The sequence below is a fragment of the Sciurus carolinensis genome, chromosome 8 (genome assembly GCF_902686445.1).
Source record: "Sciurus carolinensis chromosome 8, mSciCar1.2, whole genome shotgun sequence".
Taxonomy (NCBI): Eukaryota; Metazoa; Chordata; class Mammalia; order Rodentia; family Sciuridae; genus Sciurus; species Sciurus carolinensis.
In genome coordinates this window covers 131,454,456-131,468,991 of record NC_062220.1, presented here as the reverse complement: position 1 = coordinate 131,468,991, position 14,536 = coordinate 131,454,456, and the positions used below count along the sequence as shown (strand labels likewise).

Sequence of the window (14,536 nt, the reverse complement as noted above, 5' to 3'; positions counted from 1 at the left end):
CAGCATACTACAGAGATACAGCCACATCAATGTTCATTGCTGCTCAATTCACCATAGCCAGATTGTGGAACCAACCTATATGTCCTTCAATTGATGAATGGATAAAGAAACTGTGGCATATATATACAATGGAATATTACTCTGCCATAAAGAATGATAAAATTATGGCATTTGAAGGCAAATGGATGAAATTGGAGAATATCATGCTAAGTGAGATAAGCCAATCTCAAAAAACCAAAGGATGAATGATCTTGCTGATAAGCAGATGATGACATATAATGGGGAGTGGGAGGGGTTAGCATTAGGGAGGAGGGCAAGAATGGAGGAAGGAAGGACTGTATAGAGGGAAAAGAGGGGTGGGGGGGGAGGGGGGAAAAGTGGCAGAATGAATCAAACAACATTGCCCTGGGTAAATTTATGATTACACAAATGGTATGCCTTGACTCCATGGACAGAGAATCAAAATGTATCCCATTTTTTACAATTAAAAAAAAAAAAAAAAAAAGAAGCCTGGTTGCCTGAGCTCCCATGGCACCAAGCCCTGTGGCACACATCCCACTCCACCCACATGCCACTTCACATTGCCTTCTCCATCCGGCCCCCTCAAACTTGGTGTAACCTGCCACTGCCTAAGAAATACCACCGCTGCATTTGCAAAATCAATAATCTCATTCAGGCATTTCCAACTGCTGTAACGATGGGGAGTCAGGGACCACGTGGAACAGAAACATACCAGGAGCCCAGCTCTGAGTGCGACTCACATTTTTGTGAGGAATGACATGTGGGATGTACTGCAGGATCAACTGTGCCCGTTTTCGGTCCTTGTCAAGTTCTTGGAAGAGCACACTAGGTTTGAGATCCCTTAAGAAGAAAGACATGGGTTTGGGATTATTAAAACTACACTAGCACAGGATTCACAAACTACAGCACACAGGCCAAGCTGGCGGGCTAGCTGGCTGCCTTTGGAAAGTTCTGTGGGAGCGGCATGCACTGTCTATGGCTGCCTTCATGCTGCAAAAGCAGAGGCAGTGGCTGCAACAGATGCAGGTCCACAGGGCCAAGAGTCATCTGTCCCTCAGAGTCAAAGTCTGCGAGGCCTTGCTCTGGTATCAGAGCTGCAGGGGTAACCTAAAAGTTGAGCTCTGAAGTTTAGCTGCTGCTGGAGGACTGCTGCCTTGCCCCCTTGCCCACCCCCCAAACCCCGAAAGCAGTTTTCACCACCCCATTGTTCAGGTCAGCTGCAGATCCCCTCTTCTCAGTATGGATAAGAAACAGCTGCCAAATGTGATCTGGCTTTGTCGCCATTAATGAACTAATCCTACTGGTGCAGTAGAGTGACTGCTGGGGATGCATCCCGACAGGCACTTCACAGAACAGCAGCTCTTTCCAGAGGAGCGGGAGCGGCCAGGATGGAGCAGGAAAAGGCCCTCCGTCCTGGACAGGATGAGCCAGCGACACGGAGGCCCTGCCCCGGTGCTCACTTCCGCAGCCAGTGGTCCTCAGGGGCAAAGCGCCGGCGGCAGTCCCGCTCGTAGAGTACCATCAGCCACCCGTGGACAGACTGGAACAGCTCCAGGGTCTCACCCTTGGCGTTCTCTGCAGGCAAAAAATGGGGACAGTCACACTCACAGGAGCAGGGCGAGAGCTGGAGGGACGGGAGGACGGCTCTGGCTTCCTGTAGTCCTCGGCAAACCTGGACCTCCCTTACTCTGAATTCTCTACAGGACGAAAGGAACGGAAAGGCCCCGGGAACGTCCTGAGAGTCAGCGGGCCGTGGTGTGGCAGACACTCACACTGGCTCCCACTGGCACTGGTCGGAGGCCCTCTTTACTCTAAGGAGCGCCGCACTGCACGCCTAGGAACGCCTCAGCAGGCGGGCTCTCATCTGAAGTGCGTCCTGGCACACGCGCACTTATATTCAAGGAAATCAACGAATATTCAGGGCAAAGTTCATCATCATTAATCGTCCTTGACACTTACAGGCAAATCCTGATGGAGGCTTCCAGAAGTACACTATTCTCTTAAGAGGTCTTAGAAAGTGAAGAAATAAAACTTTCAGTTATAGGAATAGATTTTTTTTTTTTTTTTGCATGCTACTGGGGAATGAACCTGGGGTGCTCTACCATTGAGCCACATCCCCAGCCCTTTTTATTTTTTGAGACAGGGTCTTGCTAAGTTGCTGATCCATCAAACCTGTGACCCTCCTGACTCAGTCTCACGAGTTGCTGGGGTTATGGGCATGAGCTACCACGCCTGGCTTAAATGTGCATTTTTATTAACTTTGGCAGCTAATAAAGCAAAGGACCAGTTGATGTCACAAGAGTCGTTAGCCTCCCTGGGAGCAGCATCAAATGTTGGTGTGCACCTCTACCTTACCTACAATTCCATCCCAGATCATCTTAAACACGAAAGAGTTCAGGAAAGAGGAGATGGTGACCAGCTCTTCTAGTTTGAATGAAATTTGTTCTTCATAAACTTCAATGTCATCAAGGATCCTAAATCAGACAAAATTATTTAGTATTTCCCACAGAAAAAGGGAAAGAAACAAGATCTTCCTGCTTACCAGACAAAAATAAACAGGTTAAGAAATAAAATGATCTGATGTCTAAGATTTGCCTCAAAGACACTGCAAGAGGAGAGCAGGTAGGGATTTAGATGAAGCAAAACTGGTCATGATTTGACAGCTGCTGAAGCTGGTGATACCTCACGAGGGTTTGTTATTACTTTTGCTTTCTATTTATTTCAAATTGCCCATACTAAAAAGATAAAAAAAATACAATTAAGAAAAAAAGAAAGCTCTACTCTTGCATTTCTTCTTACTTATAAGAATCTGGCTGTGAATACTTCACACCTAAATTCCTGCCTCATTCTTGCCTGGGTAAGAAGGGCTCTTGACTGAGCGTCTGTGCTTCCTAAGGAAAGCTGTGGTGCTTCATTCCACACTGAGGACAAACACTAGTGGTACTCAGTAAGTGTATATGAGTGAAAGGACAAAGGTTTGAAAGAATAAATGGATGAATGAACATGAGACAGTTGTAAATGAAAATTTACTAAAACCAGTCCATACACTTGAGAATACAACTATTGGGTCACCCTTCACTCAGTGAGTAACCATTAGGGTGTCTTTCCCAACCCCTACAGACTCTGCTCTCAACTTCACCTGCTCACTGAGCCTCTTCCTCCTCCACGTTCACCCAAACTGCCACCTACAGGTCCCCTCTCCCTTCCTGCTATGGTCTTCTAGCCTGAACTTAATTACTTGAGGTCCATTCTATATTATAACTCTTCACCAACGTTTTAGGAAAACGTGGGATTAGAAGAACACCAAATACACAAGTAGATACAAAAGCTTAAAAAGTAAAGAAACTGAAAGAGACTACCACTTAATAATTTTCCACTCTATGTCTGGTACTGTACTGACATTCCTTTTCTCATTTATTCTTTATCAGGTAGGTAATATTATCTCCATGCTACTAATAAGGAAACTGAGGCTCAGAGAGGCTAAGCATCCTTCCTAGGGCTAGTGAGGTAATAATGACAATAATAACAGTCAACACATCTCGGGCTTTTCCTGTGTGCTAGGTACCATGTGACACACTTGGCATTGGTTATCTCTTAATCCTTACTGCCTACCCACTAAGCAGGTGCTGCTTTTATTCCCATGTATAGATGAGAAAAATGAATATCGGAGAGATTGAATTCCTTGATTTCTTGCCCAGGGTATCCCAATAAATTGCTGAGCCAGGTTTTACACCCCAGTTGATTCCAGAATTTTCCATTAATCTAACTAGTACAGTGAATAAACAGTTGAGCTGTGATGGGAACCCACCTCCTGGAGACCCCAGAGTCCACACTCGGTAGTCCTGCCCAGCTGTCCTGAAAGGATCGGAACTAACAACTGCTGAATACCTAGTGCACGCTGCCTGCTTTGTCGATGTTTTCTTGCCTACATTTTTTTTTTTTTTTTGATGTGTTCTTGCTATGTTGTCCAGCCTGGTCTTGAACTCCTGGGCTCAAGTGATCCTCCTACCTCAGCTTTCCACTAACTGTAACTACCGGCACATGCTACCATGCCTGGCTTCTGCCTGATTCTTATCATGATCCTGCCATGCAGGCCCAGATGTATACGCAGTGATCGAATCAGCAGGTCCTTGCCTCCTGACATTGTCATTGGTCTCTCTGAGTCCTAGGAAAGGTATTCAGCCCCCCAGTAGTCAACCTACGTGATGAGGTGCCGGGAACAGTCACAGAACAGCATCAGCATGGCCAAGAGCTGCTTGGACTCTTCAGTGTCATTGTTCAGGCATTCCAAGAAGAGCTTTAACCCTCCGTGGGGCCCCAGCTCACAGATAAACGCCCACAGTTTGGGCAGCAGGTCATCAAGGTAAGTGAGACCTGGAAAAGGATAGAGAAACCCAAGCTTCAGGTTGGGGCTCCATCTGGTCTGTTATTTCTCTTTCCACTGGGAAAATGAAACACTTAAGCCTATTAGTGAACATTTACTGTGCATGAGAAGAAGGTGCAATCAGGGAAAGCATTATTACCATGAGAATCACAATGATAGTAACAGCCAACACTTAATGGTGCTTCCTGAGTGCCAGATACCATGCTGAACACTTTGCATGCGCTGTCTCCTTTCTGCCTGTGAAGTCCCATGTCATCTTTGTTTTATAAGGGAGGAAACTGAAGCACAGGTTAAATAATTTGCCCCAAACCATAGCCAATAAATGTCAGAGCCAGGAAAAGAACCCAAGTATGATTTAGCAATTATGTTTTAAGTCAGGGATCAGCAAGTTTTTCTGGAAAGGGTTAGAGAGTAAACATTTTTAGGTTTTGTAGGCCAGATGGCCTCTGTTGTGACAAATAAAATTTAGCAGAGTTTAATTGAGCAAAGAACGACTGGCACATGGGGCAGCCTACAGGACCAGAAGAGTTTCAGAAAGCTCTGCTTTGAAAGCAGGCAGGATTTATTACAACTCAGTGTTTCCCTTATTTGAACACTGTCTGATCAGTTGGCTGTTGTGGTTGACTGAAGATTGCAGCTATGATTGGTTTAGATTCAGCTATTTGTTACCAAAGTATTTTCCCAAGTCAGGTTTTCCATTTAGTTTATACACTAAGTGAGGGTGCAGTTCATTAGGTAAGGACTCAAAGTATGGTGGCCTCCTCAGGCCAAGTTTAGCTCAACAGTCACAACTACTCAATGCTACTGCTATAGTGGACCACAGAAGTTGACATTACACAAATGACTGGATTCAGCAGTGTTCTAATAAAAGTTTATTTACAAAATAAGTGATGGGTTGGTTTTGGCCCACAAACAGTAGTTTGCTGACTCCTGTCTTAAATCAATTGACAGGCTCACCTACATTTAGCAAAGTTCTCCTCTCATCAACTTCTATTAATCTACATTACAAACAGGAAAGCAATCAATGACTATAGCAGAGATACTCTGAAATATCACACAAAATTAACCTGGGGGAAGAAAAGGTAAAGCAAAGGATGTTCTAAGTCTGCTTCCCAAGGCCAACATCACTGGTATATTTTAATTCTAATAATGCAGCTAGTGACTTAGAAAATCTGGATCTGAAATTCCAAGTGTCACTGAATATATGATGCGTTCCTCAGAAAAGCAGTCACCTACACTGGAGCCCTTATAATTCCTCTCATTTTATAGGGCACTGCCTGAATAATTCAGTTTTGAATGAAGAGCTATTTGGGGAGAAATCAAGAGGCTGGGGAGGGGGTGGGGACTCAATCGATGCTACATAAAGATGCTTAGAGGTGAACTGAAGGAACTGTACAGGAGTCAAAGAAATGTACCATGGAGTGATACGTTTACCCTTAAAGGTTTGACCTTACACGTGCAAGGGAAGGAGGATGTGGCTATAAAGAAACCTTTAAAAGGTAAAGATTCCTTGACCATACTAGTGGTTATACAGGTGCCTAGCTTATAAATGCTTTTTAGGTAGCCCAGGTTATACACACCAAAGAATACAGGAACCTCACAATTTAAAAGCATATTAAAAAAAAGAAAGAAACAGTAAGTAGTTACATTGTGGAGATCATAAATATACTCCTACTGGGCAAAAGGAAAAACAACATCCTCACATCATGTAATGGGACTAATGGTGTAGACAAAAATACTCACAGCCTCACACACTGACTCAACAGGGCTGCACACTGGGTGACAGACAGAAGAGGAGAGCTGTGCCCATAGAGGTGCCAGAGGACCAGCAGAGCTCCAGTGACTCAGGGGCACGTGAGGAACATGAACAGAGATGCTTCGTAAATTATGAGAATAGAAAAGCAGCTTCATTAAGATAACAAACGTTATTTTTCTGTAATCTGATTTAAGATGTGTACAGCTAAACGAACAGACTAAATGTCACATACACTTCAGATGGGTTTATTTTTATTCTTAAAAATGTGTATTTTCATGTTGGCCAAGAAACTTATTTTCGGATTCTTTCACTTGGGAAAGTGAGCTTAGATGTGAGCTCACCCTAAAAAGCTGGACTCGGATGGTAACCCCGAGATCCTCTCACCCAAGGTGCTCCCAAGCCCTCAAGCGCTGCGGGGCCCAGGCACGGCCTCACTCCTCCTGCTAGTCCCTCTCTCAGGAACCTGCCGAAAGCCTCATGTTCCAACCCTCTGCTGATGTCCCCACAGTGCACTCAAAGGCCTCTGGACATCTCACTCACCCAGCCCAGCATAACTTCCAACTTTCCACAGTCCTCACCCCCGCCCCTCACCCCAGGCTTCCTCGCTCAGCAAATGGTGTCGCCATCCACACAGGTACTCAAGCCAAAAACCAGGCACCACCCTGGAATCTGCAGTCCTCACCTGTCCAAGTCCAATCCTCCATCAAGACCCAGAGACTGTATCTCCAAACACACCCGAAACCCTGGAATTCACTGGCTTCCACCTTCGTCACTACCACTAGGCCAGTGCTCTCAACCAGAATGCCTCTGGCCTCGGGGCATTTGGCCATGTTTGGCTGTCACAACTGGGAGGAAGGTGCTGGGCCAGGGGCTGGAAAGCAGCCTACAATGAACAAGAGAGGCCCCACAACAAAGCTTGCCTAGTCCCGCACAGCAGTGACGCTGAGCAGGGAACCCGGGCCCAGCCCAGGCCAGCTTCCGTCTCTTGCTTTCTCAGTGCCCCGTTCACAGACTCTGGTTCTGTGTGCTGCTTCTCTCCCCACTGCTAGAATGCAATTCCCTGGGGGCAGAGACCTGGGCTGTCTTGGTCAGCTCTGTATCCTCAGTGCTTTGTACGCATAAGTGCTCTGTAAGTATTTAATGAATGAATCAAGGAAGTGTGAAAGACAGAAGCAGCAGCGACTGAAGATTTTAAAAAATCATGCAGTGCAACAGAGGAGCTGTTACCCTTTATGCAGTGACCAGCTTTCACAGCTTACAAGGATCCTCTGATCACACTAACCAGGCCCTTGTTGCTCTGTGCTCACAAAGGGCACTTTCTTCCTTGCTCAGTTAAAAAGTAAAAGTGTTGAGCATCCCCATGCAATGAGGCATCAGGCAGCCAATAAAAATGAGGTTTTTGAAGAGGTGACATGATAAAATGCTTGTAAGATGATTAATGGAAAGGGAAGGGTAAAATGATACATATCGGTTTCAGTATATTTATAATATATGTAGGATATGCTCAGGCAGGAACTGTGGGAGTAAGAGTGGTGTATTTTTTCCCTGCTGCCCTACCTTTTCGAGTTTTCTACTCAGAAAAAAATAACATTTTTAAAAATTGTACTTCATAACTAAGAGCCAGGTAACAGGGACAAGATGGAAGGGCTACGACAGAGGCTGGCCTGAGCCCTTAACTGAGGTGTACCAACCTTCTAAGGAGAAAAACTCGAAAACACCCTCCTTCAAAAATCTATTTTCTGCAATACGGAAGCCAGAAAAGAAAATCGACTTTTTCTAAGAAAACTTGTTTAGCAAATTGGAGAGACAGAAGCAGCAGCCTTGGGCCTCCAAACCTGTGAGAATCTGCAGGCGGATCTGGGTGAGGGTCGTCAGCGAGGTCTGGTAGAGGACACAGATGTTGCAGACCTGCTGAACCTCTGCAGAATCAACGCGTTTGCCCCCGACAGGCCTGAGAATATTCCGAACGGAGGCAGACTTCTGAAATGCACGCTTGAGAAGACCTGGCATGGAGAAAGCATTGTGAGCGGCAGCCCAGCCAGCTGCCAAATCCCACCCGGTCAAGGGACAGCATTTTGACAAAACTCCAAATGCACTACCAGGGCCAGGCAGCAGGGCTGGTCTTTGAGTTAACTTAGAAAATGTTAAGGATTGGATTTTAGGTACAACCCAAATACCTCCTCAGAATATCAGAAAATTCCTCCGATTAAGCCAGGTATATTCAACTCTGAATATACCACGGGATTCTTTTACTGTATTTTTGAATTTCAGAAGCCACGAAAGTAAAATTCAGAGGACCATATTAGGGGAAGAGAGTGTAGGGTAGGGGGCCAGCTGAGTTTGACTTTTCCGTGCTTTGGGAAGAAGTGAGGCATAAAATCGTCAAATACCGACATTTGGTTCTGAACAGTATTCTACTGTGTTAAGTTTTCTTGTTTCCATTCTGCTGAAGTTATATCTACTGAGCCCATGCTCACTAACTAGCTGTAAGACACAAACACGGTGCACGAGAGACAGAAGAAAAGCCACCGGAACTGAACAACTGCTTTGAGCAGGTAACTCTACTTGTAGATTATGTGTGGGTGTCATTTCCTTAACTTTGATCAGAGTGGGCAGCAAGAGACCTTTCCATGGTACCCACTTCTGACCTCAGTTGGGGTACTGCTGAGGTGTTTTATAAGGAGCCCCATGTGGGTGGTTTATTTGATTTATTTTATTTTTTATTATTTTTTTTAAATCTAGGAATGTCTTTATTTCTCATCCATTTTTAAATTTTTTTACAGACTGCATTTTAATTCATTGTACACAAATGGGGTACAATTTTTCATTTCTATGGTTATGCACAATGTAGATTCAAACTATTCCTATAATCAATCACACATGTACACAGGGAAACAATGTCACATTCCATTTTTCATACGTCCACCCCTCCCCCTTCTCATTTGCAATTTATTTTATAAGAGAACTTAGAAAAGCTCCATATCCCCCAAGATATGGGTCCTTTTCCTCTTGTAATATGAAAGTTAAGCGGGTCTGCAAGACCCTCCCTCTTCACTTTGGCTACTAGAAGGTTGACAGTCAAACTGCAGTGGCCCTCATGGAACGCGTATCTGTGCACATTCTTCTACACACTTGTAAGATCACCTATTTATATGCCCCTGCCCTGTTTTCTGCATGTGTGGATTTCTGGTCACTGTTCTGCTAACGTGGACCTGATTTAAGTGGCTTCCGCTCTCTGCAGAGAAGCTGGAGCATCCCCATGGGCAGACTCGGGGGCTGTCGTCGGAGCCAGCGGAGCCCTGGCCACTCACTCTTCACTGGAAGCACGTTCTGTGGGGATGCCGGCTGGGCGGGGGGCGGCTCCTGGTGCTCCAACAACTTCTTGCTCAGGATGTCACTGAAGAAGATGCGGATGAGAGGCACCCCCCACAGGAACTGCAGCTGTTTGGTGATCAAGGACATGGACTCATTGAGGCTAGGGGACAGCAAGAGACCAGCGTGTTAGTGCCACAGCTGGCCAGGAAGAGCCCGCTCAGCTCCCCTCAAGGCTGTGCAGGTGTAGCTCAGGCCTGGCACTCGACACAGCAGAGAAGATAACAACAAAAGCAGAACCCATAAACCGTCACCAAGTCCAAGTACAGTGAAGGCACTGACCCTCATCTGTCACTCCAACCAAACCTGTGCTGCCACCAGCATTACCGTTCCCCAGGCCCCCAGGCTCCACATATCATGGTCACCTTGGACACCCCCACCACCCAGTAGACAAAAGCTACCTCAAGCAGCTGCACTGTCCTCTTCCTCTGGGCTGGCCTGCAGCCAGTGGCCCCACATCCAGTGGACATGACTCTCGAGTGTCCTGTCCCCTTGCCTCCAGGGCTCCTCTCTCCACCTCAGGCTGCACCCCCAGCACCACCCCAACCCCCGCTCAAGGCCCTACGATGGTTCCTACCACAGCACCACGGCGGCCAGTCACCCATCTCTAAGCATTCGCCAGGCCTAGCAGTGACCTTCACACGTCACCTCCTCCAGTCCTTCAAGACAGCCCTAATGGAGGGACTGTGACCACCCCGCGTTTCAGATGGGGAAACAGGTGAGGCAAGTTGTTCAAAGGCCCTCCGAGAAGCGCAGGGGTTTCCACTGTGGCTATTCTGCCCAGGCCCCAGCGGAACACCGTCCAGACTCCACGCACACACGCTTCACCCTCCAGGTGGGGGGTCAGGGCAGGCTGCCCTCTGGCAACGGATCTTTTTAACTAGCCAGGACTCAGGAATACCACTCCGGTAGAAGGCAGCGGGAGCAAGTCCCGGGTTTCCTGCTGGGACCTCAGTTTTCTGCCCCAAGGGTACCTGCCAGGTACACCAGGCCTGGGTGGACATCTGAGAAAGAACCGAGCCCAGACAGGCACTCCGGGTTTGAGACGCACCCTTTCTTGATCTCTAGTCTTTTACTCTAGTGTTTCTAATGCTTTTGAGTTTGTTTGCTTCTTTTTTTGGCAGTGCTGGGGATTGAACCCAGGGCCTCTTCATGCTAGGTGAATCTTCTACCACTGAGCCATATCCCCAGCCCTGCTTTTGAGTTCTTAATTTAAACTTTTAAAATTCATATGCCAACCTCTTGAAAAGGAGGTGACTTGATCCCTTCAGATCATTTGTCTTGTTTCAGCATCTCCAAAATATGGCAGTCTAGTAAATCAATGAAAGTGATACTGAAGAAGAAAAGCTGTTGATAGACAAGGTTGGTAAGACTGTGGGATGCTTTATTCTCTTGATCTTATCCCTATTTTGTATAACGAATACATCTTATTTTTGTAGTAAGAAACAAAACGGAAGCTGACAGACAGAAAGCAGCAGTACGGGGAGGGGAGGTGGAGCGAGCAGGAAAGGCAGCACTGAGTCTCCAGGACTTACCCATAATCCACAGATTGGGAGAACCAGCCGAGGACAGGGTGCCAGTGGGTCAGGTTGGACTTCTTCTGGGACACGTACTTCTGACAGTAGCACAGCATCTGGGTGAGCAAGCTCACAAAGCCGTCGGTCTCCTCCTCCAGCACTCTGGGGCTGAGGGAGCCCAGCTGCAGGAGGTTGCCTATGAAGAGAGAAGCCAAGTGTGCTGGGCCAGACAGCAACACCACGGTGCCACCTAGTCCTGCTCTTCATCTGTGGCTCAGGCAGCCCTGCTGCACGGGCAGGAGACTCCAGGGAAGGGTCAGTGCCGGGGCTGCAGCGCAGAGGCAAGAAACGGGCCGACCTGACTTCAAATTCTGACTCCGCCACAGATGAGCCGTGTGGCTCTCAGCCTGCCTCTCAAATCTGTTTCCTTATCTCTAAGACTAGAATATGCTCTCCATTAACTACATAAAGAAACCTAAGACGTCATGCACCCAGAGGAACACGATGTCTAGTTAGGGTCACACTTTAATATTACATCACTATTTAAAAATCAAGAGAGAACACAAGAAAGGACTGTAAGTGAATGTCCTGGGAAACCACTGCTCTTTAATGTTTAGCCAAGTCCTTCCTCATCACTTGTGTGAAGACTCTTACCAGGATATTCCCATTAAAATTTGGCCCCAAGAACCTTTTTCTATCGAAAGGTCTTCTCATCAGGCTACGAGAATCGTGCATCCCACTGTTTCCAGTGCCTCCATCCACAGGCCCTCCCCCCGCGGCGGCGGCACTGCCGAGCAGGTGAAGAGGCACAACCCCACCTCGGCCCGCCTGGTGCTCCCCACTTCTCTCTGGAGGTGAGAACCATCGAGGCAACTCACCACATTTCATTTTTCCTTTGTAAAGCCAAGGGCTGAAACCAAGGTTCACGGAGTCACTCACCTAGCTTGCTAGGTATGTTTGCCACGTGATTTTTAATTTTACACGTCTATTTTAACTGGCTATACAAACGCATGCTTTTTATGGTAAACGTTTCTACTTGTTACTAAAAACCTAGGACGGGGAAAAGCAAAACATTTGGGCTTCCCTGATGACCAAGCAAACCCCAGCTGCTGATGGACACTCACCCATCAGGCACAGAGTGTGGCATCCTTCTAAACTTTCACATATGTCCCGGCATCGGTCTCTGTCTCTTAAAAACATGATGAATTTGCGAAGCATGTCATGAGATTCTAAAACAGTGAGACGCTGTAAGCAATGGCAAAGAGTTAAAGTGAAAACTGAAAGGCAATTTCCCCGTACAGCATGAGCTTGACCACATGCAGACCAGTCCCTAAATAGCAGAACAGGTCATCAAGCACCAAGGAGAGAAAGACAAAGACCAGAACCGGCTCCTTTGGGCTACTAACATGAGTGTGTCTACACTGGCTTTTTAGAAGAAAAACCAGGAGGAGTGAGAACTAGCGTAGCAATCATTTTACTAAATTGTGAGGAAAAAAGCAAAAACAGAATTGGTTTTGGGGGGAGAAGTTCACAAAGCCCACTTACCTCAGGGGTCACCGTGCTGAGGTGAGTCACAAGTGCAGGCACAGACATGATGTGGATGAGGAACGGCCGAATCAGATTGTCTGAAAATTGTGCAGCAATCACAGGGCTAGACACAGACAGATGGGCTTACTGAGACAGGTACACGCACACCCAGAGTTAAAGAGCAAGCCTGCCAAGCCCTCGAACCCCCAGAAACCGTGCTTCCCTGTGCTTCTAGGAAAACTGAAAGGTGAAAGTGGGGACGCACCAGAAGAAGGGCTAAGTCAGTGACAACACAGTCACATGGTGCAGTACTTTACGGCCATGAAAAAGCCAGCTTTAAAGTTTTACTGGCATGAGAAAATGCTCATGTTACAGTAAATTATAAAATAAAGCAAGATAAGACAATATCGATGGGAGAAGAGACAAAAGGGCTTCTAGAGTCTCAGTGTAACCCACTTCTCAATTGAGTGCTGCTTACCCAAGGGTCCACTAGGTGATGACACCCAGAACTCACCAATTACGCAGTTTATTTAAAGGAATATATGTGGTCTGATATTAACATTTAAAAACACAGGCACAAATACATAAATGTATATTAATACAAAGAAGACTGGGAAGACAGATTTAAAAATGTAAACACTGCATCTCTGGGTTGTAGAATCTCGAGAAACTTTTTCTTCCTTACACTTTTCTGCATTACCTAGGTTTTCAGCCATAAGCATTTATTATTTTCAAATCAGAAAAAGATAAATACTAAGATAATGACCTCTTATCTCACAACATATACAAGAATTAACTAAAAATGGATCACAGATCTAAATGATAGTTTTATAACTAAAATTATAAAATTCTCAGAAGAAAACACAGAGGTCTTGGTGACCGTAGGTGAAGCAATGACTACTTAGGTACAACACCCAAAACACAGGTGACAAAAGGAAAAAACAGATAAAATTGTGCTTCATCAAAAGTTCTATGATTCGAAAGACACCACCAAGGAAGTGAAGAGCACAGAACATGGGAAGAAATGTTTGAAAACTATACACCTGATGGGGACTTATGTCTGAACATACAAAGAACTCACACACTCAGCAATAAAAACAACCCCACCTGAAAATGGGCAAAGGATCTAGAGAGGCATTTCTTCACAGATATACAAATGGTCGATAATCACACAAAAAGATGGTCGACATTATTAACCACAGGGAGCTGCAAACCACATGCAAGTGAGGTACCGCCGCACACCGACTAGGACGGCCACCATCAAACAGACAAAAACCAGTGTTGCTGAGCACGTGGGCAGGCGGACACCTGCGCACACTACTGCAGCTGCTTCGGAAAACAATCTGGCAGTTCTTCTACTTCCTAGTCATTCTACTTCTAGAAGTATAGGCAAGAGAAATGAAAACACATGGCTTCACAAAAACCTGTCCATGAAAGTTCACAGCAGCAAAACTCCTAACAGTCAACAAGCGCAAACTCCAACGTGGTACATCCCGTACGATAGATTTGAACATAAACAGGAATGACGTACAGATGAGACGAGTCTTGGACACATTATGCAAAGTGGAAAAACTAGTAACCAAAGACCACATATTGTGTGGTTCCATTAGTGAAATGTCCAGGAGAGGCAAACACACAGGGACAGGAAGCATCGGGACCGGGGCCTGAAGGGGCAGTGCCTTCTCTGGGGGCTCACACAGAAACCTATGCTCCAAGTAACTCGACCTGCCGAGACCCGGGAAGACTGGGGGCGAGGTGCAGGAGGACACCGAAGGACTTAAGGGTGGAAACGAAGTCAGCGGGAGTTCACACACGTCCCAACGTCCCGTGTTTCCCTCAACTCCCACTCTCCCCAGCAGATCATGAGACCTTCGTTAAGCTTACTTGTAATTGTTGCTCTCAGGTCCCTCTGGGTGGCAAATGTAAGTGTGCTATTTAATTATATTGCTAGTTGCATGT

The 14,536-nt window shown here is 46.3% G+C and overlaps 1 protein-coding gene across 4 annotated transcripts in view; it reads right to left on the bottom strand.

Moving 5' to 3' along the window:
• Nucleotides 1-14,536, bottom strand: part of Ube3b (ubiquitin protein ligase E3B) — a 49,981-nt gene that overhangs the window by 21,108 nt on the left and 14,337 nt on the right. For all 4 annotated transcript variants that reach the window (XM_047560827.1, XM_047560826.1, XM_047560828.1 and 1 more), the window contains exons 10-18: nucleotides 12,596-12,701; nucleotides 12,175-12,295; nucleotides 11,069-11,246; nucleotides 9,473-9,636; nucleotides 7,997-8,164; nucleotides 4,224-4,395; nucleotides 2,377-2,495; nucleotides 1,482-1,596; nucleotides 762-861 (exon numbers count right to left, since the gene is read on the bottom strand). In XM_047560827.1, the coding sequence (XP_047416783.1) occupies nucleotides 762-861; nucleotides 1,482-1,596; nucleotides 2,377-2,495; nucleotides 4,224-4,395; nucleotides 7,997-8,164; nucleotides 9,473-9,636; nucleotides 11,069-11,246; nucleotides 12,175-12,295; nucleotides 12,596-12,701 (1,243 nt within the window). The remainder of the gene's footprint in view (nucleotides 1-761; nucleotides 862-1,481; nucleotides 1,597-2,376; nucleotides 2,496-4,223; nucleotides 4,396-7,996; nucleotides 8,165-9,472; nucleotides 9,637-11,068; nucleotides 11,247-12,174; nucleotides 12,296-12,595; nucleotides 12,702-14,536) is intronic.